Source organism: Agelaius phoeniceus, chromosome 13 (genome assembly GCF_051311805.1).
Source record: "Agelaius phoeniceus isolate bAgePho1 chromosome 13, bAgePho1.hap1, whole genome shotgun sequence".
NCBI lineage: Eukaryota > Metazoa > Chordata > Aves > Passeriformes > Icteridae > Agelaius > Agelaius phoeniceus.
The window spans coordinates 8,503,458-8,523,633 of record NC_135277.1 but is presented as its reverse complement, the minus strand read 5'-3'; the positions used below and the strand labels follow the sequence as shown (position 1 = coordinate 8,523,633).

At 46.4% G+C, this 20,176-nt stretch overlaps 1 protein-coding gene and 1 long non-coding RNA gene across 29 annotated transcripts; one reads left to right on the top strand and one right to left on the bottom strand.

Annotated features, from left to right (window-relative positions):
- Positions 1-142: 142 nt before the first annotated feature.
- Positions 143-18,525, top strand: LOC143695161 (uncharacterized). Of its 28 annotated transcripts, none has more exons than XR_013184134.1 (5): positions 143-413; positions 6,146-6,201; positions 7,589-7,650; positions 13,245-13,302; positions 13,571-13,689. XR_013184134.1 is itself a non-coding variant. In XM_077185460.1 (5 exons), the coding sequence occupies exons 1-4, from the start codon at positions 143-145 to the stop codon at positions 13,266-13,268; spliced, it is 408 nt and encodes a 135-aa protein (XP_077041575.1). In that variant the 3' UTR covers positions 13,269-13,302; positions 13,571-13,689. The 28 variants fall into 28 exon arrangements, 24 of the variants coding, with proteins under 24 accessions (XP_077041575.1, XP_077041573.1, XP_077041571.1 ...); XR_013184133.1 differs by having other exon boundaries at positions 7,586-7,650; XM_077185460.1 differs by having other exon boundaries at positions 143-408.
- LOC143695162 (uncharacterized) lies at positions 8,227-13,268 on the bottom strand. Its single transcript, XR_013184138.1, has 2 exons — positions 11,725-13,268; positions 8,227-9,679 (listed from the first exon to the last, which is right to left on the bottom strand). It is a non-coding gene; the product is annotated as an uncharacterized LOC143695162 (long non-coding RNA).
- Positions 18,526-20,176: the final 1,651 nt, after the last annotated feature.

The following is a 20,176-nucleotide window of genomic DNA, read 5'->3' as shown; positions in this document are numbered from 1 at the left end:
CCACAACCCCACGAAACACAGATGGGCTACAATCAGCCCTCAACCCCCCTCGCCACAACTAACGCTACAGCAAATACAACTCTCTAAAACCCGACCCTAGACCCCTCTCACCGCACGTGAGCCACACGTACACATTTACAAAATGAATTCCCCGATACCACGGCTCAGTGCGGCGCCCCGGCCCCCCGCAGGGAACATGCAGGATCCAGGGAAGGACCTTCCCGCACACACCGCACCACGCGCGGCCCCACCCGCTCCGCCCCGGCCCCCGGGACGCCCCGCGAGGCAGCGAGGGGCCCCCGCAGCGCCACCGCCCCCGGCCCGGCCCCGGCAGCGTCCGCAGGAGGAGGAAGATGAGAAGGAAGAGGAGCACGAGGAGCAGGATGAGAGTCGCAGGGGAAGGGGAAGGCAAGGTCGAGGCTCAGCCGCGCGCGGCCGCGGGCAGGGCCATGCCGGCTGCGGCGCGCAGGCAGGAGCGGGCAGCGGCCATGTCCCGGCTCCCCCTCCGCGCCGCCGCAGCGCTTCCGGGTTACGGGCGCGGAGCGGCGCCGCCGCAGGTGCCGGGGCGGGTGCGGGGCTGTGCCGGGCCGCGCCCGCAGCGGCGCCGCTTGGGCGGGGCGCTGGGAGGTGCGGGAGGTGCGGGATCGGGTCCCGCAGCGCCGGCCGGGATACAGGAGCCACCTCCGGGCCCTTTAAGGGACCCCCCCCAAACCCCTCCGCCGGCCGCCCACCCTCGCGCGTGCGCGGCGGGCCGGGGGCGAGGGGCGACGCGCGCAGGGGCCATTTGGCGCCCGCTGAGGGGTCCGTGAGGGCACGCCCGGCTCGGGTCACCCTGAGGGGTGTGTGAGGGAACCCCTGGCTTGGGTCACCCTGAGGGGTCTGTGAGGGCACCCCCGGCTCGGGTCACCCTGAGGGGTCCGTGAGGGGAGCCCCGGCTCGGGTCACCCCGAGCCCTCTGAGGGATCTGTGAAGGCACCCCCGACTCGGGTCACTCTGAGGGGTCTGTGAGGGGAACCCCGGCTCGGGTTACCCCGAGCGCTCTGAGGGGTCTGTGAGGGGAGCCCCGGCTCGGGTCACCCTGAGCGCTCACACCGGGACAGTGCCAGCCCTCAGAGCAGGGCCCGGCGGGGTGAGGGGCTCCCCGTGGCCCTGAGCATCGCTCCTCGAATCGCCCAAGCTGAGCAGCGATGCCAATGGAGCTGCTCCTCCGCAGTGCCCGGCGCTCCGCTCCCCGGCTGCCCAGCAAGCTGTGCCTCCCAGGCTCAAAAGCTCTGGAGGATCTCTGGATTTGCCGGCAATTTCAAGAGATACCACGGAAAACTTAAAACGTTGCAATTGCAGATGCCTCATTTCCTTAGAAAATGAGGGTAATGATCCGTATCCCAAATAATTCATTGAATAAATTAGCAAATTGCTTAGAGCATATGGCAGACCCCATGAATAAGTGGTACTGCATCTCCAGTGCGTGCTTCGACCCTGAGAGCAGAGCGCAAAGACTCTGGGCAAATTTATGTGTAACATTCTGTTGGTATCACAGGGTATAACTACAGCCCTTAATTAACCAGCATTGCATGCTTACTGAAAAAAAAGTCACATAGTCAAAGTGAAAATATAAGGAAAATTACACCTGTGCAACTGCACTTACCCTGGAATTCTTACGCTTCCAACCAGTGTCCTGACTTGAGACATGGTGAGCGTGTTCACCCCTTTGTGTTGCTCTGCTACTGATGGCCTCTATCCTAGGTGCTACGTATGAGGAACAAAGTTTCAAAAACTCAGGAACTGGGGTCATTTAATAAGTTACAAACCTGAGATGCCTTTCCCTTTCATTTTCATTGGGTAACACTTGCCAACTCTAAGAAAACTTAGTTCAAAACCTGTGTACAAAAAGTTGGTCGTGTGTGATACTCCTTTGTCTTTGGAACTGGAACGTCAAAAATTAGCTCAGCCCCCATCCACAGCAGTCTTTAGTTTTGCTAGCAGTGAGAATTTTAGAAATGCTAAAATCAGCCAGCAATAATTGTATCTCTGCTGACTGTTAAACGAGAAAATGAAAGAGAGAAATGTGTTATCTCCATCCAGCTTGAACTTGTGGCCCCTGGCATGGAGAGGATGTTCCTCCAGAGGACAGAGAATACCCAGTTAATTACACGTGTCCCAGGCATGTCCCACTGGGAGGGTGACAGGGTCCAGAGATCAGGCAGGGTAATGAAACGTGTCCCACCTACTTGATGCTGGGTTCCTTTGGGAGGCAGAGACAGCCAAGGCACCCTGTATGGGTCAGGAGATGATGAAAGGGACTCCTACTCCACAAACTGTGATAGGAAAACACAGAACAGATACATGAGGGACCCTGTGAAATTCCTTGAGGATGACAAACGCCCTCAAGCTCCACCTCAGCTGTTGCAAGAGACACTATTGATAATCTGTGGGAAGACTGATACAACCCCGAGAAAAGCCTGAATATACCCTGAGAAGTGATTTGGCAGAGGAGAGCTGTGAAGAGCCTGTCTAGTGCTGCTGCTATATGTCCCTCTCCCTGCACACACACTGAAACTAAGATAAGAGCTGGAATCTGGGCATCAGCACCAACTGAAACTAACATTCCTCAGAACCCTTTCAAAGGTTGTATGAGTCACCCAGAGCCAGACAGCAGAAGTTCTTATACTGTAAGTAGATTGCTACTCCAAAGAATAGGCAATTAAAAGGACAATATTTCCCGTGTGCCACCCTGGCCCTTCCTTAGGTCATGCTTGCAGTAGTGAAATTAAAGAATTAAAGTGTCCTCTTTGAATCAAAGGGGAAGTGTTATGAATTTGCTCCTTGAGCTAATAGGGCTGTGCAAACCACATTTACTAACAGCCTTTAAGTAATTTTTGATGGACTAAGAAAGATGCCTCAGGTGAGCAGGGAAGATCTTCAAATAGCTACCAGAAAGGCAAATACAATAAACAGAACACACTGTAGTGGTTATGTCTTGATTATTTCCATGTCCTGTAGCCTCACCGTGCCTGTTGCAAGGGCAGAGCACTTTGCACCACACTTCCTTTTCCTGAACACTGGATAGACAAAAGAATAGGCCAGAAGACAGTGAGACTGAAGCCAAGAAGACACCTGGCAGCAGCTCTGTGAAAATGATGTATCCTAAACATTAACTATGCCTGACTTCCTGCTGCTGCTGACCAACTGTGATGCTGTTACAGCTGGATAAACACTCCTCATACCTGCACATCTGCAACTACTGTCTGCTTCAGGACTGGTTACAAACACCAGTCTCAGACTAGGAAGTTCCTCAAAGCATTTTTTCCTCTTTCCTGGACAAATTACTGCTCATGTAATTTAGTAACTGTGTATCCCAGGCCTGTTCTAGGATATGTTAAAGCAGAACTGACAAGCTATGGCTCTGTCAGCTGAAGCACAAGGCAGGAGATCACACTGAAATCTGCCAAACTCAGGTGCAGGGCAAATAATGAAGCAGTATTAATGAGCACATGTGGCTGTGTTTTCATCAGCCACATCACTGTCAAGTTCTTTGCAGTTTCTGGAAAAAGGTGTGCTTGAAGGAAGTATTTAAAATAGAAAAATTAATTTGTTTTGGGAATGGAAGACCATCCCAAACACAAGAGAACCAAATGTAGTGGGAGGTGGTGTGTCTGGAAAAGAATGAATGGGCAACAGAGGGTGGCATCAAGAACTTACTGGAGGCATACCACTCTGGTGCTAGTGAGAGGATGGATCATAGAATCAGAGAGTCATTTAGGCTGGAAAAGACCTTTAAGATCACAGAGTCCAGCCATTAACCCAGGACTGCCAAGTCTGTCCCTAAAGCATGTCCCTTAATGCCACGTCTACACATCCACTAAATACCTGCAAGGATGGTGACTGAACCACTCCACTGGGCAATCGTTCCCAGTGCTTGACAACCCCACCCCAGTGAAGAAATTTTTTCTAATATCCAATCTCAACCTCTCCTGGAGCAACTTGAGGCCATTTCCTCGTCCTATCACTTGTTAGTTGAAAGAAGAGGCCAACCCCCACCCAGCTACAACCTCCTGTCAGATAGCTGTAGAAAACAATAAAGTCTCTCCTGAGCCTCCTTTTCTCCAGGCTCTGGTCTCTCTATAGCCAAAACTTGAAGATATAACACCTAAATTAAACACCCAGGGTAAGCTAGCTAAATACAGCCTTTGGTAGATGGCCCATACTAATGTTTTTTCTGTTGGGTGTATCCTTCCCTACATTGTGCCAGCAGAAAGAACTTGGATTACTTATTTCTCTTTCTGCACCTGAGGGAGCCTGTAGCAATTTTCTGCCACATAAACCCGTGTAGCATTAAACTTACAGGTTTATATGGACAAAAATGTATCAATTGCTTTACCAGAATGAATAAAAAAAAGGTTAAAATAGAAAACTCATGGAGCTTGAATGATCAATTTCTTCAGAAATATGAGTCTAAGACAAATGACACTCTTCAGGGTTTAAAATAGCTTTCTTCTAGGTCTGCAGGGTTTTAGTCAAGACTCAGCTATCCTCAGATTTGCTGTGAATACAATATGAAAAGAATGTGGAAAGGAAAACAAAGATGTACAAGCATCAAAACTTATGGGAGGGATGGTGGGGGAAGGGAGAAGTGGCAGCTATGTGATAATATACAATGAGGGTTTAGAGTCTTGATTTGCAGTGACTGCACTTTATGCCTGTCACTGGCAAATTGACATTTTAAAGATATGTTCTTGACTGCTTTTTCATGTCAGTATCTTTGTTCAGGCTATATCTAGGCTGATGAAAGGAATTTCAATTAAGGATGAAATCTTTTCCATACTGTATTGAAATGCACAGGGTGGGAGCAGAGCAGAATGGAGCAATGAAAGCTCTATAGAGAGTTCTTTAAGGCATCTTGCTGACACAGGACAAGATAGTTTAGGAATGCCTGGGGCAGTGCACTCTGCAGTGGTTTACTGAGCCTTTACAAAGAAACAGTGTGCATTCACCTTAGTGCCTACTGCCTGAGGCCATATATCATTCAAACCGGGGACTAAGGGTTTAATAAATCCCAATCTAGTTTAGTCCTCGAGGGAATAGCAGTCTGGAGTCATTCAGGAGTGGCAAGGAGGGTGGCCACATAACGTGGCAGGAAAAGGCTGATTTTCACCCTGTGTATGTAAGCAGTATCCTGGGAAATGAAGGGGGTTATAAATCTGCATAGTGAAAGCCTTAGGGAAAAGAAGTGGGAAAAACAGTAAGACATGGATATGAAGACAGCTCATGAGAGACAGAGAAAAAAAAAGAGAAAGACAATAGGAAACTGAGAGCTGGGGGAAAAAAAGGAATATTAATTGTACAAAACCACATCAAACCCACTTTATCCACCTACCTTGCAATCGCTTAATATTTGGGGTGAAATACAAACTAGCTCCCACTGAGCACTTTCATGGAGATGTATTTCTCTTTGCATGTTTGTCCTTGTCCACCATTTTTCCAGCCTATGTCATGGTGAGAATTTTTAGTTTGCTGATATATCCAGAATGCTCAGCCAGCCCTTGCAGCTGGGCTCCAGCTGTCGTGGTGACCTTCAGAGAGCAGCTGATCCACACTCCCACCCCTGCATTCAGAGTGGGTGTCACAAGTGCATTCCAAAGGCTCCTTAGGACCTCTACATGTACCTGTCAGTGGTGCCTTCATTCAGGTCTGAGTCGGGGCATTGAGGCATTACTGCTCAACTAAATCTGGACAGAGGCAGAGCTCTGTGTCACTGTGGCCAGACCCATAATCAAGCTATCAATTAAAAGTCAATTAGTGTATGTCTACAGAATTACAGAGTCATTAATGTGACTGAAGCATAGACATACATTTAACTCACTACAATAATTCAGCTTTTAAGATGATCTGATTTATCAGCAAGAGCCAGAATGGCTGTTCACATGGTTAACCTGTGTCCAGTTATTCAGGGCTGGGGCTGTCATGTATGAAATCCTGATCTGAGCATTTGCATACAACTGCCAAATCCCATGTATGTTACAGGAACTGAAGTGGAAAACTGCCAAATTCTCTGCAATAATGTGGGAGCTCTGATGGTGTATCACACTATTCCCTGGAAAAAAATTAAAACTAGACCAACTGGTTTTTGTGTTTTCTCGCTTTCCAGAAATCATCAGAAAACATATGCTTCATTTCATCATAAACCTCCAAGGCATTCTCAAGGTCAGTGGAGATGGAGTTCAGACTCCTATTCATGAGTACTGGTCATGTAATTAAAATAGAAAAGCATATTTTGGCTTCTGCATGCTACTGTGTGTCAGAAATCAGCAATGCTTTCTTGGAGTATGTGGGCTCTTCCAACTGTACGTCAGTCTTCACATCCAAAGTCTGAACCATATTCTTCAGCTGGAATAAACCTATGATAATCAGCTTCAATTCAATTTTTAAAAAGCACAAGCACAGAAGGGTCAATGGTGATTATTTAAAATCTGTGGAGATCTATCAATTTTTTTTCTTTTTGACATCACTTAAATTTGGGTTTCTGAAATCATACAAACCAAAACCACCATTAGTCTGAGACCATTCCTGGACTTCCTGAGAGATGTAAATTTGAAAAGTAGATCACATGTTTTTTCACCTGAAACCTGCATTTGAGACTGACAACCAGACAGCCCAACTCTCAAGCATTACCTACTCCTCCCTTCCTTCTCTTTAAGCTCTTATCTCCCCTATTCTCCCTAGAAATCCTGGATAAAGCCTGTTGTTCTGTTAACATGTGCATTTATCAGTGCATGAGGAAGCAGAAAACTGAACTGTGGAATACTTTCCCTCCTTGGTGGTGTTGCTGGGGGTTACTTTACCAGTCATTAGACTCTGGTGGCATTTTCTGCCTTCTATGGCAACAACAGCACAGCATTAAGAACCTGATGTTCTGAAAGCAAATAGGGAAAACTTTGAACAGATATCCTGTCACAGTGAATCTGGAGGGAAGAGGTGAAGTGACCAAAACTGCTGCAGTGAACAAGAGTATACTCCACATGCAGCACTGGCTGAGTGGATTGGGGCCAGTGGAAGCAGCAGGGCTAGAGACAGATGAGCAGAGATGCTCCTCTCTGTGAAAAGAGTGGTAGGAGGCAGCAGAAATGACACATTCTGGCTTCAGTCCTCACCAACTGCCTACAACTATTACCATTACTTAAAACCAAATATTTTTCCTTTTAGCTCAAGGACAAATTCTGAGAAGAGAAGAAGGGGAGACAGTGAGAGTCCTCTGTGCTGCCTCAGAGTAATTTTGTGGGCAAACTCAATTCCTCCTCATTGCCTTTTAGTCACTGTGGTTTCAAAAGGTCAGACCCTGATATTCATTGTCTAGGAGGAAATTTCCTAGAGAAGTCTTCTATGGTTGGTCCCTAATGTCTAAAAAAGCAGCACAATTACATCCAACATTCCCACAATCAACATTAAGAATAATTTATTTTCCTCTTTACTGCAGTTATTTACGTATTTATCATTGCCTCTGTTCTGTAATTTCTTCAGATTATTGCAGTTCCTTCTACTTTTTCCTTCTTCAATTTCTGAGTCATTCTTCTTCTTCATCTCTCTCAAGCAGACCCACAACTATTCTCAAATGCTGCAGGCTGGAAATGGTACCCAACTGTGGACTTAGTCATGGTGAGTAGAATAGTAGGATGAGCTCATAGCTTGTAGACTGCACTTTCACTGATCTACCCCAGTATGATATTTGCCTTTTTTTTTCTTTTTTAAGAGCTGCATGACACTGCTGTTTCCCATTGAGCCTGCAGTTCTCCCTCCCATACCTTTCCAGCTAACTCCTGCTTGCTCTGTTGGCTCTTTACTCCGTTTCTTTGCAATTGATTATTCCTACCAACACAGAGACCATGGCAGTTGTCCTTATCAGGTTGCAGTTACCCACTTCTAACACAATCAACACACTCGGCACCTGCAGAGCTGCAAACAAACACTGTGCTGAGCACAGAGCCTTGGTCAGGTCAGCACAGCCTTTTTAGGAAGCACTTAATATTCTTATTTTCAGACCCCTTCTTGTCTACAGAGAACAAATGCTGCCATGGCTGTTGGCCAGGCAGGATGACTGAGAAGGTTTCCCTGGGAGTCCCTTACGCTGCAACTACTGTGGGGCAAAGTGCCAGCCTTAGCCCAACCCATATCCCATGAGCCAGCCCTCTGCTCCTGAGCTTTGAAAAGTGACAGGCAGGAGCAAATCTCACATTCCTCCAAACAGAACATTTATTTTGTTTTTGACTCACAGTACCGGAAAATAAAAATCAAACCATAAAAACTATTTACCGTCTAATGAAAAAAATAACTGTTTTGCCTTTTTTTTGCTGAATCTGTGATGCAACATCTCCTGATATTTTTGGGGACTTCAGGGCATATGTGCTTACTCAAAAGATAGTTTTATCCTGATGTGTATAAAGCTTTCTTCAGATTTGTCCCCCATCTTCCAAAATCTCACACTGATTTATATGTGATTATCAGACTGTACACATGTGAGTGCTGGCAATACAGAACAAGCCTCGTTGTTCTTCATACCTTTGTCTGACAGGGGTGTTTAAAGAGATGTGCTGCTAATCACTTTGACTGCAGGAGTCCGGGTATGTAAGTACAAAGAGACTCATTACTTACTGGTGAAGCAGCAGCAATGAAATCTAGTGCCAGTGACGTGGAGGCTAGACCCAAAAGGAGAATAATCCAAACTACTGTGATAGCAGATTGATGTTAAGTAAGTAATTAGAGAAGGAAAATGAATGAAAAAGGAAACAGATGTAAACCAGCTTAATAGTTATTTTGTATCTTCTTGCCAAATATACCTTATTACAGTTCTGTTACTGCTGCTTTTAAATCTCTGCAAAACAAAATGTATCAGATATGGAGAGCTATGACATTTTCCTTCAGGGCTACAAGCCTGGTGGTTCTGCCAAGCTCAGCTTATTGCACGAACCTGCCAGGATAAATAGTTAATGAGGTAACAACCACTACATTTATAAGAAAGAAAAAAAGATAGATGGTCAGTTCCTTTTGGTTGAAGTCTTTAGGTTTTAAGAATTAACACCAAGGCACTGATAAAATACATGGTAATTTCCTGAGGAAAGATTAGAGGCTTGTGCTGAAGATAAAACCCCCAAAGCATATGTTTCCCTGCCTGGGCTTTCATGTATTAATCCTATATGGATAGATGGTGTAATTAGAACAATTCTGTGGTAGTCACAATTTGATGAGCACCATCCTATAGCTAAGCACACATTCCTTACTCTCCCAAGACACAGGAACCTGAGTATCACACTGCTTTCACTCTGTCCAGTATCAAAAAGAGTTTGGTGCTCATGTTTGTCAGCAGGTAATAAAGGATTCCACAAATGCCATAAGAGATGATGCCTCACAACCCTCCAGAGCTGTGACCAGGCTGACAGATCTTTGTGCACTGGTTATCAAGAGATGACTCTTCCTTCCCACAGCTCTCAGCCTGGTTCACATCAGCAAGGCTTTCAGAGACTGCACTGATGACAGAGCTGCATCCTCATGTGGGCTCTGATTTCTGCAGTGAAGAAACTGTCACGAGGTTATCCAAGACTGGCTCATTGCTCTGTGTATCTGCTGGTCCAACAGTCTCTTTTTAGTCTGACCAAGGCCATTCTTGGCTGGCAGGACAAGTATTGCAGAGCTGGAAAGCAGAGGAGGAAGGTCTGACAAGTTCAGTAAGACACAGGAAAACTTCCCTTGTGAAACCAGCATTTTCCCCTTCCTGCACATTGGTCACTCAGGGAGAACAGAGGGAAAAAACCTTTTGTCTGAGTCATTCACACTATACTAAGAAAAGCACTTGGAACTGTACTCCAGGGAGTAGCATTACACTAGGATAATGGAGTGCTTGGGTGAAGTCAGGTTCTTTCATTTTACAGCAAATAGCACAACCTGAACGCTGTTTTTCATTTCCAGGCATTTTGGTGATTCAGCCAGGGAGGTGTCTGTGTTCACAAATTGCAATAACTGTCTATATTTTAAAAGGGAAACTGATACAATGCATTGCTTTAGTTCCGTTGAAATGGGATTTTTTTTTCTTACAGAAATTGGATTAATTTTAGCTCTGATTAAGTACTTAATCTGGTGCTTAACTTGAAACAGTTCAGTTTCCATTGACATGAATAAAATTGTCCACATCCAGATAAGTAACTTTCCTGTTTTTCTGGACTGTGTTGTTTTAGAAATGAACAGTTAGCTTAGTAAATACTAGTTTAAGCATAACTGTCATCTGATTTAAAAAGAAAGGGTGTTTAAAAGGTAGATCCTTTGGCTTCTGTAATTTTGGGGTTTTTTTAAGAGAAAGCTTTCTGCCTCCCACTTTGGGCCAAAATGCAATTTTTTGAGGTATGGAATTCCACTCTCACGGTTCAAATTTCAACAGTGATGGCAATATTTGCAGTTTTGTTCGCAGTAATTTCTAACAGAAGGATTACTTCTCCCTCTTGGATACATTTGTTTCTTGTAACGCTTGATGCAGCGCATCCATTTGGCAATAAACCCCTCATTGGGGAATTACAGTCTGTTGGGTTTTTTCTGTCTGAAGTTTCTCATACAGAGTAAGTCCCAAGTTCAATTTATCTGAACCAACATAAGCATGATTCACACAGATGTTAAGGCACCAGACCCTCCTTTTCCTCACAGCACCTCCCAGGTGTTCCTCCTACAGAAACCAATCATGAGTCGGGTGAAATTGGGGTGAAAATGCAGCCTCACATGTCACCAAAAAGGTTCCTCTGTTAAGAAGGAGCTGAGGCAACCTCCTGCTGAAGCCTCAGTGTACATGATGGACAGTGACCCACTTCTCCAGCTTGGGAGGCTTGGCCAGTCTTCACAGAAATCAGTGAAACCAGGTCAATTAACCGCAGTGAAAGAATTGGCCAAAGGAACAAACAGGATGGAAAGGGGATAAAGTGATAAAGGAGCTAAACACTGCTTGAGCTGAAGTGTTCAGGGACCACAATTCATGCGGTCAGAGGATAAAGGTGAAGTTCAATGACAAGGTTCCCTGGATCCTCTTTTTTCCCCATCTGTGCATTCTTTAGTGTGACCCAGTTTCCCCTTGGCTGTTGGCACTGGGGAGAGCATGGTCCATTCTGAGCAGGATTTTATTTCTAACCCCACTGCACTGAAAGGAGGATCCCGATTTACACTGACAAGGTAACTGGGCCCTTGGGGTTAGATGGGGGCTCAACACCCCCTTCCTCTTCCCAGCAGCAAATAGCTCAGCAGGAAAATGGTAAAACAATTGGCTGGGCTGACAGATGTTCAGTCTGACTTCAGATGATGTAGGAAAGCCTGGATCTGCAGATGTTGATAGTTTCCTGATTGAAAATCCTTCACTGACATACAGATAGATTAAAAAAATAATTCTCTAAAAGCACAGCAAAACCTTGATTTATGTATGCACACAGAAGAGTTGTCACCAGCTTTGATATGCATTTCCTTCCCCAGAATCCCACCGACTGTGCAGGGCAGAGATGCAGCCTGTCCTCCACTGTCAGGGAAATGCTGGGATCTCATTACAGCCTCTCAGGTCGGGGCATGGGGGCATTGCCTGTCAGTCCCTTCTTCAGCACCCTGACAGGAACTGCACTGCTGAAACCTAAAGATGATTGAAATCTTAATTGCTTCCAGGACAGTGTCAGCAGCCTTGCCTGGCTGAAAGAAAAGCCCCAGGGCATTTACCTGAAGGCAGACGAGGATCCTCCTTATGCCAGGTCAAAGCAGACCAACTCCATTAATTTCAGCTGAGTTTGGGCTTTTTCCCCTGGAAGAGTGAGAGCTCAAATCTGTTCTCAGTTCATTAGTACAGCTTAGCATGGAGAAACCAACTCTGCAAGATGAGAAGTTAGCCATGAAATACGCTGTTAATATAAGTAAGGGAGCTACGACAGACACCAGAATTACTCTGCTATGCTTATGTTCTGGGAGAGGCAGAATCCCAGCAGATCATTAGCAGGGGGCAATGAAGAAGTCCTTGGGCAAAATTTTGCCATTGCTCCCAGTAATTGCCTTTTAAGCAACTGGGAGTTTTAGGTGAAAGGTCTTGTACAACTAGAATGAGCAGTTAGAGACTGAATTTTTCTGACTGTAAATCAGAACCATGGAGACCCCAAACACTCATGGTTTTGCTAATGCTAACAGAGCAGCACAGACCTTCAGAGACTGCTTACCTTCATTTTGTTTTATGTTGTACAGCCAATAGACAGATCACACTAGCTTATTCCAAAGATGTATTTTCTTACACACAGATGGTATTCGAAAACAACTCTGTATATAAATTGTACAAATACACAATGAATTAGTGATCTGATGCACAATAAATTAGTTTTCTGTGCAATCCTCCCAACAGGAAGCGACGCATGTCCAGTGACTAAAACCAATATTATTACTTGCTTAAATAGAGCAATGCATCCTCTTGTTGCGAAGGATCAGCTTTGATTGAAAAGGGCTGTTTTTGCAGCTTCAAATAATTCAAAACACTTTTTTTTTTTGAAAAAGAAAAAAGAAAGTATAAAAAAGTTTTATTCACTTCTGAGCAGCAGCTCTTGGCATATTTCCTTACAGAAGACACTGTTGTGTCCGGCTATTACTCAACCACTAACATTAGAGACATTAAAGTTGCAGGAAACACAGTTCATCTTTTGCGTAGTTAGAAAGGAGTTGGCTTCCCAATTACCCTGGAAACTGGACTTGCTGCTGGGCAGAAAACCACAATTCACAGCGGAAAATAATAGTTGATATATGAATATCTACCTAAAGGCTAATCAGCAAAACAAACAACACACGAGGAAGATGACCCACATGACGTGGTTTGGAGGAAATTAGTCATCAGTATTCTCTAGCTTCCTTTTGTTTTAAAACAATCACTGCTCCTCACCAGTTTAGATAAGAATGGGTTAATACCATCTGTTGAGGATAAGAAATCAAGATGTTTTCAAGGGCCAGGCTGTATTTTACAATTGCCTGCTGTTGACTATGTGCCAGTTGACTTCCAGGGGTCAGTGCTCCAGGCTAGTCTGTAATTCCAGATGTTACTCCACATCATGTGGTGCTAAGGGTCCTAGCAAGCATTGAAAGAAAGACATGAGAAACTGAGGGTAGAGCTGGATCAAGCTGGTGCATGGTCCCAACATATCTTCTGTGGTTTCCTGCTGCATTCAATGAGCACACCTTAAAAAGTTTCCTTTTCTCTCACCTCACAGTATTTAGGGAGGATAACCAGCTAAACAGTGCAGTGAGATAAACTTCTCAGGATCTGAGGTAACTGCAGTGACTCCGTTTGATTTCCAGCTTAATTACACCAAGAGCACTGGTCCCTCTGCAGCCAGCTGTGTGACGCAGAGGCAATAAAGGGAATGATTGCCTCCTTCTCCATTGAGAATCCACGCACACAGCATTCCAGGAACCAACTACTATAGGACATGCTTACCAAACAAACCAAAAAAATGCCATGAGTCCATGACCCACTGATGTCAATGGAAGTTTTTGCTGTTCATTTCACCTTGGCCAATGGTTTTCCTGTTCTCAGTCCACAGGCAAGACAGGACAGAGTGAAGTTGATGCTTGGAGCTTCTTGGATGGTGTGACTTCTCCTTCAAGGTGGTTAACTCCTGTTTTCAAAAAAATAAACCTGCTCTGAGGCTGATAGCCCCTTTGCCTCTTAGATTTTAATTAGGTTCTAAAGTCTATCAAATAAGCTTGAGTGCAGATGTCCATTTAAGATTTAACTAACACATTGTATTTACAGCTTTCTGGCCACAAAAAGATCCAGACTCACCAGTGTTTCACCCTAGGCTTCACCAGGTCAACACATGAGCTCTGGTGGCTTTAGGCAACTTTTCCCTATGTCCACTATAGTGCATGTGCTCACACTGAACTGGAAACTGCTGCCAAAACAGTCCATTTTGATGTGTAAACCAGAAGAAAGGTCACTGTGCTGAGGAGCAGACAGGCACCAAGACCCATGACGTGTGCAGGAGCTGGAAAAAGCATCAACCTCTGCGGGTGAACACGATGACAAGACAGTCTGGAGCTGGGCCGCTTTGGCCAGTCTCACCCTCCACCCCATACATTGCTTTGGGCTACCTGGTATGGACAATCTGAGCAAAGAGCAACTCTGGCACAAATTTAGGGATTGTCAGCTGCTGGCTTTTGTTTTTATGCTTTTTAAAATTTAACTGTTTCAGTGAAAGAAAGAGAAAAACCAAAGAAAGAAAGAATCCTTAATTCAAACACTAAAACTCTGTTTTAAAACTTTGAGAAAAATGCTACTTTCTTCCCAACCCCCCTACCCCAGGAAATGACTCAGTTCTAGAGAAACATCCAAAAAAAAAAAATCAGTTTGTCTGTTAGTGTAGAACTCAATTAAGAAACCCCAAAACACGATATGAGCAGCTGGCTTGGCTGAATGTGTCTCCTAGCTGTGGTCTTCCATTCTCTTGCCTGTTTCTCCTTTGGCCTCCTACCCCACAGCTGTATCTGCTCTGCTCCCTCTCCTTCCAAGTGCTACTTCTTCTAACAGATCGGCGCTACTGAGTCATGAAAAGGCCGGGCTCCTGCTCTTTCACCTCATCTCCTGCTGTCAGAAGCGCCTGTGGAAATGCCTCTCCCAGCTCTCCTCCTCCTTCCTCAGCCACAGCCGCCGGCACTCGACCCGCAGTCATCTCAGTCCTGCAGGAGTTCAGGACAGAGCCAGGGCTGCTGCCAGCAGACTACTGGGAACAGGATCTTCTTCCCAGTTTGCCCTGAGGCCATGATTTGCCTGTCCCAGCAGCAGGCTGCCTTAAGCAACTACTTGCTGGTTGTATTCCATGGACATATCCTTTAAGCCCCATGATTTTCATGGCCTGATAAACAATGCAAATATTTTCCGTGATCACTACCCACCCAACATTTTCAGCCTTGGCCATCCATCAGCCCCACACAAGCCTGAGCAGGATCACACCAGTTCCTATGGATCACCATGCTCCCACACTGTGCTGTGGCTGGCTGTGCAGGGATAGCTGTGTGTAACTCATGTAGCCAGCACTGCTCCACATGGCTCCCTTGGGAAGGGGCTGCCCTGGCCCAAAAGAGACCTCTGGGAGCAGGCTGGGTCCATGCCAAGTTTGGCAGCTGCCCCAGCAGCTGTAGCTGTAGACCAGGGCAGCACATCAGGGTAATGGTCAGGGGTAATGAGCTCGTAGCAAAGTGTGAGTGTGCATCTGGTGAGGATCACAGGGCTGACTTCATTTCCTTCCTCCTGGCTCCCTTGCCGTGCTCTGCCCGGACATTTGTCCCAGGCCTGGCTCTTATCCAGCCAGTACCTAGTTTCATCAGGGCAGAGCCACAGATAGTACTGGCTTCCCAAGGTGTGGGACAGCTAGTAATCACTCCAGTGAGCCTTTGTGAGAATATTTTCTTTCTCAGGAGCCACCAGGTCTCCTCAATGGCATCTGGAGAACATCCAGAGCTGATGGAGCAGTGAACAGGCGCTTCCCTGTTATACCTGCCTGAACTGGAGACCACAACCAGTAAAACAGACAGGAAGATTTCCAGTCCCTTGGCCCATGAGGCTCTCTTAAAAGCTGGAGACAGGAAACATTATCTGTAAAGCACTGATCAGTATTTGTACTGTGGTGGCTCTGGAGGCTCCCACTGACATCCTGCTCCTGTTATTCTGGGCACAGCCACCAGATTGAAAACAGTCCTGACTGCAAAGCCTTTGCAGTTGAACTCACCTATGTGAATAAACCAGACCTGCCCTACCAACAGACCTGCAGCTAAGGGCTTGGCTCTTCCTTTATAGCCAGGACCACCAGTGATCTGTGGACCCTGCCCAGCCTATTCCAAACCCAATGTACCCATCCCCAACCTGGAGGATGCTGAGTACTTGGAAGGACAGCAGCAAAGCTGAAGGAAATGCAGTCACTTTTCCTCCCCAGTAGCTCCTCATTTGATGGATGGTTTTACCCTTAACCCCACCACCTTTAGTAATTACCACAGGTGACAATGTGAGACAAACACCAGAGCTGGGAGACAGACAAGGCCCTTGACTCAAGGTCACAGCAGGCAGGTCCACAGCACAGACAAAGGCTGTACCAGGTCATCTGAAACTCAACCCTGTGCCCAGTCAGCTGAGCAGCACCACCTTTCATGCTTTTTCTTCTTATGTTTAAATGACAGAAAAATTGTTTCATCAAAGTAATTTCCTGGGGTTTTTAACTTGGAATAAGAAGCTTCCAAACAGCACAGACCTGCCTATCTGGAACAGAGTGCTTCTTGTTCTTGAATGGTAAAGATGAAGTTAATTGCCAGGAAATGGAAACTGTGCTTTAATATCTTGGCGAAAGCATATATGGTGAAGAGCTGTTTGCTCTGCTGGACTTGCAGTGTTAATAACACACATGTGTCTGCTGGACTCTGCGCCATCAGGAGTCAGCAGGAACTGGATGACCTGCGTGGTGTTGGATCAATCATTAATCAAAACCCAGCCAAGCCCAGGATGGTGCAGTGAGGAGTTGGCCAGGACAGGCAGAGGGATGTGCAGAAGGATGTGCAGAAGAATATACAGAGGGATGTACAAAGGGATGTGCAGAGGCTCTCCCCAAACCAAATGCTGCCTTCCATCCCTGCAGGCAGCATCAGTGTGAGGCAGATCCTGCACACACACAGACCTGGGACTGCCTGGATCTGGCATCTGGACTGAAGGAAGACACCAGGGCAGAAATACCTGACCTTGGGATCAGACAAGTACATGCATTAATTAATAAACGTACCAAAGTGCTTATCAGTCCCTCATTAGTAAAGATTATTCTCCAATGTCTGCACCACTTGCAAACCTGGAACTGGCTGGGTTTGTTCCTCCCTTATTCTTCCCAGGAGGTATACGTGCAGTCAGCACTATTTAACCATTCCCAGGAAGAGATGAGCTTTCCTGAAAGGAAATCAGTGTTTCATCTCCACCCAGAAAATCAGCAGGACTGGACAAAACCCACAGTCCTGTAAGTAAGCCCAGGGGCACAGCTAGTGAGCAAGGCTTGTACAAGCACTTTTGGTCCAGATGAAAGGTTCATGAAAAAAGACTTAAGCCTGTGAGTTTCCGTACTTCCAGTGTGAAACAGAGGACGCCCAGCCTGGTTCTGCTCCCCCTGATCTCTTTCTTTCCCTTTGGCTTCCTGCCATTGTCTTTGGCAGAGCTAGGATGGCTGTGGGAGCCCAGGGAAAAGGGGAGTTTTCTTTTCTTGCCCATCAGAGCAATTATTTGTAGCCCTTTTAGGTATTTTCCACCTCAAGTGGAGCTCAAGTGTCCATATACACACAGACGTATATGTACACATTTATACATGCACACACCCTTACTTTAGATATATATTCCTGCCTGTGAATGCATTTTTATGGTGACCTTGGTCCATCAGAAAGTGTGTCAGACTCATTTCTACCATGCTCATGTAATTCCATCAGCAAGCATTCAACTCCCAACGTTTTTCCTGCAAAATGATGACGCAGAAGGACAGGATGAACACACCATGGGAGTGTAGCCAGCCCAGTGCTGCCTTGCACACTGACACCACCACATGAAACTGGGGGTAATGGGTGGCCAAACTGGTTTGATGGCTGTGTAACACAGCTTGTCACAGCTCAGCTCCTAATGTCTGTCCCCATCCAGGAAGGACTTTGAACACCTACATGACTTTTGCAACAGTTGGCCTTTAGGCCAGGCTCTGGGCTCATCAGGGCTTTGCTTAGTGCACCTGAGTGCCCTGAAGCAGCTTTCAGCACCCCCCCTCCCCTTCTGGCAAATCCTGGAAGAAGTTCAGCCCCTGGAAGCTGTTTCATTTTGTGGCAGCAGCTCCACTCCCCTCCACTGCCTGTACACACCATGTTTTCATGTCACAAACACATGTCCTTCCTGGGCTTTTCTATTGCCTGGAACATGCTTGGTGCTGGAGCAGGTCCCTGTAACTGTAGACTTTTATTCTGCTGAGGTTGGTTTTTCCTCCCTTTCCCATTCCTGGGACAGGCCTAGGCACCTGGATTTCATTAGTTTTGGTGCTCTGCTCTGGATGTGCAAAAGCAAATTCTGGTTTGAGAAGAACTTTTTGCTTTTCACATCTTGCTTTGCAGAAACTACTGTTTAAAGAAAAATGTTTTCTCATCCAATGTCATCACCAGTAATGCTGAAAGGCTGCTTTCAGCCTGCCGGAAAGTGGCCTCAGGGAGACCTCAACACCTGCTAAAATCCTGCCCTGAGCTGAGGCCTCTGCAAAACTCCTCCACCACAGTCCTTGTCAGCAGAATTCAGAGCCAGTCCATCACCTCGGACAGCTTACAAGGCATCTCCTCCTCCAGCCCCAGCATCAGGGAGAGTGGAGGAGCCCTGTGTGAGAAACTCAGGTCTGAGGGACCCACCTGCAGCCTCACACAGCTGCCAACAGCTGCCTGCTCAGGACAGGGCTGCTGGAGCAGCTCCTGGTGAGCCCAGCAGGATCCCCAGCTCACACACTCCATGCGGGGCTCCACTCCCATGCTCAGCTCATCCTCACTCCTGGAGTGTGGGAGAGACCCAGAGCTGCCCACCCAGGGAGGAGAACACCTCTGCTGGTGCACTGAGGCAAGGTAAGAGGTTAATCCACCTCGTTGCTATCACTGTCATCTCCAAATCTCTATGCATGGGGCAGGTACCACACTCAACACATCCACAGAGGCATTTTCTCACCCACCGGGTGGGGTCACCCCCTGGAGAGAAATCCAGCCCAGAGAGGGCTGGGGATGGGAAAGGGAAGGGCAAGGAAGGAGGGGGAAATCATGGAAGCAATGGTCCCAGCAGGAAACCCTGATAAGAAATAAGTCATGAGAACTCCCTAGCCATGATTTGCTCTGTGAGAAATATCCGCTCTCAGCATTGCCAACCCGGGCGTTTTCTTTAACATCCAACACTGAAACTTTCTTCCTGCCCTTACCAGGCATTCCTGCTTCATTAGAACACCTGGAATTTCTGAATCATCTGTGATTTCTTTCCCTGTGACAGAATGCCTTTTGATTTCTATTATCCACTGCCCAACATGATAGCATGAGTGGGGATTGCAGGCTCCAACATGGTCCCCTTGAACAAAGAATAAAATAATTCCTTGTCAATGCTCAGAACCTCAGCCTGAGATGAGCTGTACTTTTTGCAGTGCTTGGCTCATTACTTACTGCTGTCATTCAGACTCCAGCCCCAGAAAACCTCTGTGGACCTTGAAGACTGTCAGACAAGTTTGCTGCAGGTGACACAGCAGGTGAATGTTCCTCTTTCCTGTTGTCACCGTGCAGTCAGCAGCACAGGAACAGTGTTGGATCTCCAGCCCTGCATGGGTCCACCTCCCTGGGGAACCTGGCTCTGCATGCAATTGCTGGAGAGGAACAGAGAAAGTACTACTGATAAACACTGCAGAAACAACATGATACATATGTGAAAGCAAAGCTGAGAGCCAGAGGCTGCTCCTGTGGTGAGAGTCATTCCCATCCTGTAGAGCAGAGTGTGGAGCAGTGGGATCAGGGAAATGCTGTCACTTAGCAACTGCATTAACACAAGAACCAGAACCAAACTGTCTGAAGTGAAAAATGTCACTATTTTTTTGGTGCAGCTGTGCCCACATGCTGGAGCAAGGGAAGGGATTTGAGTCCTGGGATGCTGGTACCACCTACACAGCCAAGAGAAGGGCCCTTAACAGTGAACAAGGGACTGAGGACAGCAGTGGCATTCCTCTTAAGATGTGAGTCCCACTACAAACTGAAACATTTTGTCAGAGGAATCAGCTCATTCAGGTTCTGAGGCACTTCACTTACCCAAACCTCTGCTTTTATTCTCAGAGTGGTAATAGATGGCAACCCATCCTCTGTTCTTTCTAACAAAACCCAGCAAAAATTTATTGTATTGGATGCTGCTAGAACTGCACTTGGGAGGATGGGCCACATTAAATACATCCCTTGTTCTTCTGCACCCTGCAATGCACAGACAGAAAAGAGGCATTTTAATAAAAGAATAAAGATCACTTGTTGGGTGGCTGGCTATGTCCTACACCAGGCAAAGTTTTGTCTTGTCATAATACAGGCAGAATGAGAAAACACAACACTGAGCATTGTGGGTGCTCAGAGTCATTAACTGATAGCT

Bases quoted from the DNA above. Each gene is read 5' to 3' on its own strand.
- LOC143695161 (XM_077185447.1), top strand. From the start codon at position 143: ATGAATTCCCCGATACCACGGCTCAGTGCGGCGCCCCGGCCCCCCGCA. The intron at 409-6,145 runs GCAAGGTCGAGG...CTCGCTTTCCAG, and splicing joins AGTCGCAGGGGAAGGGGAAG to AAATCATCAGAAAACATATG. The intron at 7,651-9,473 runs GTGAGTAGAATA...TCCTTCCCACAG, and splicing joins CAACTGTGGACTTAGTCATG to CTCTCAGCCTGGTTCACATC.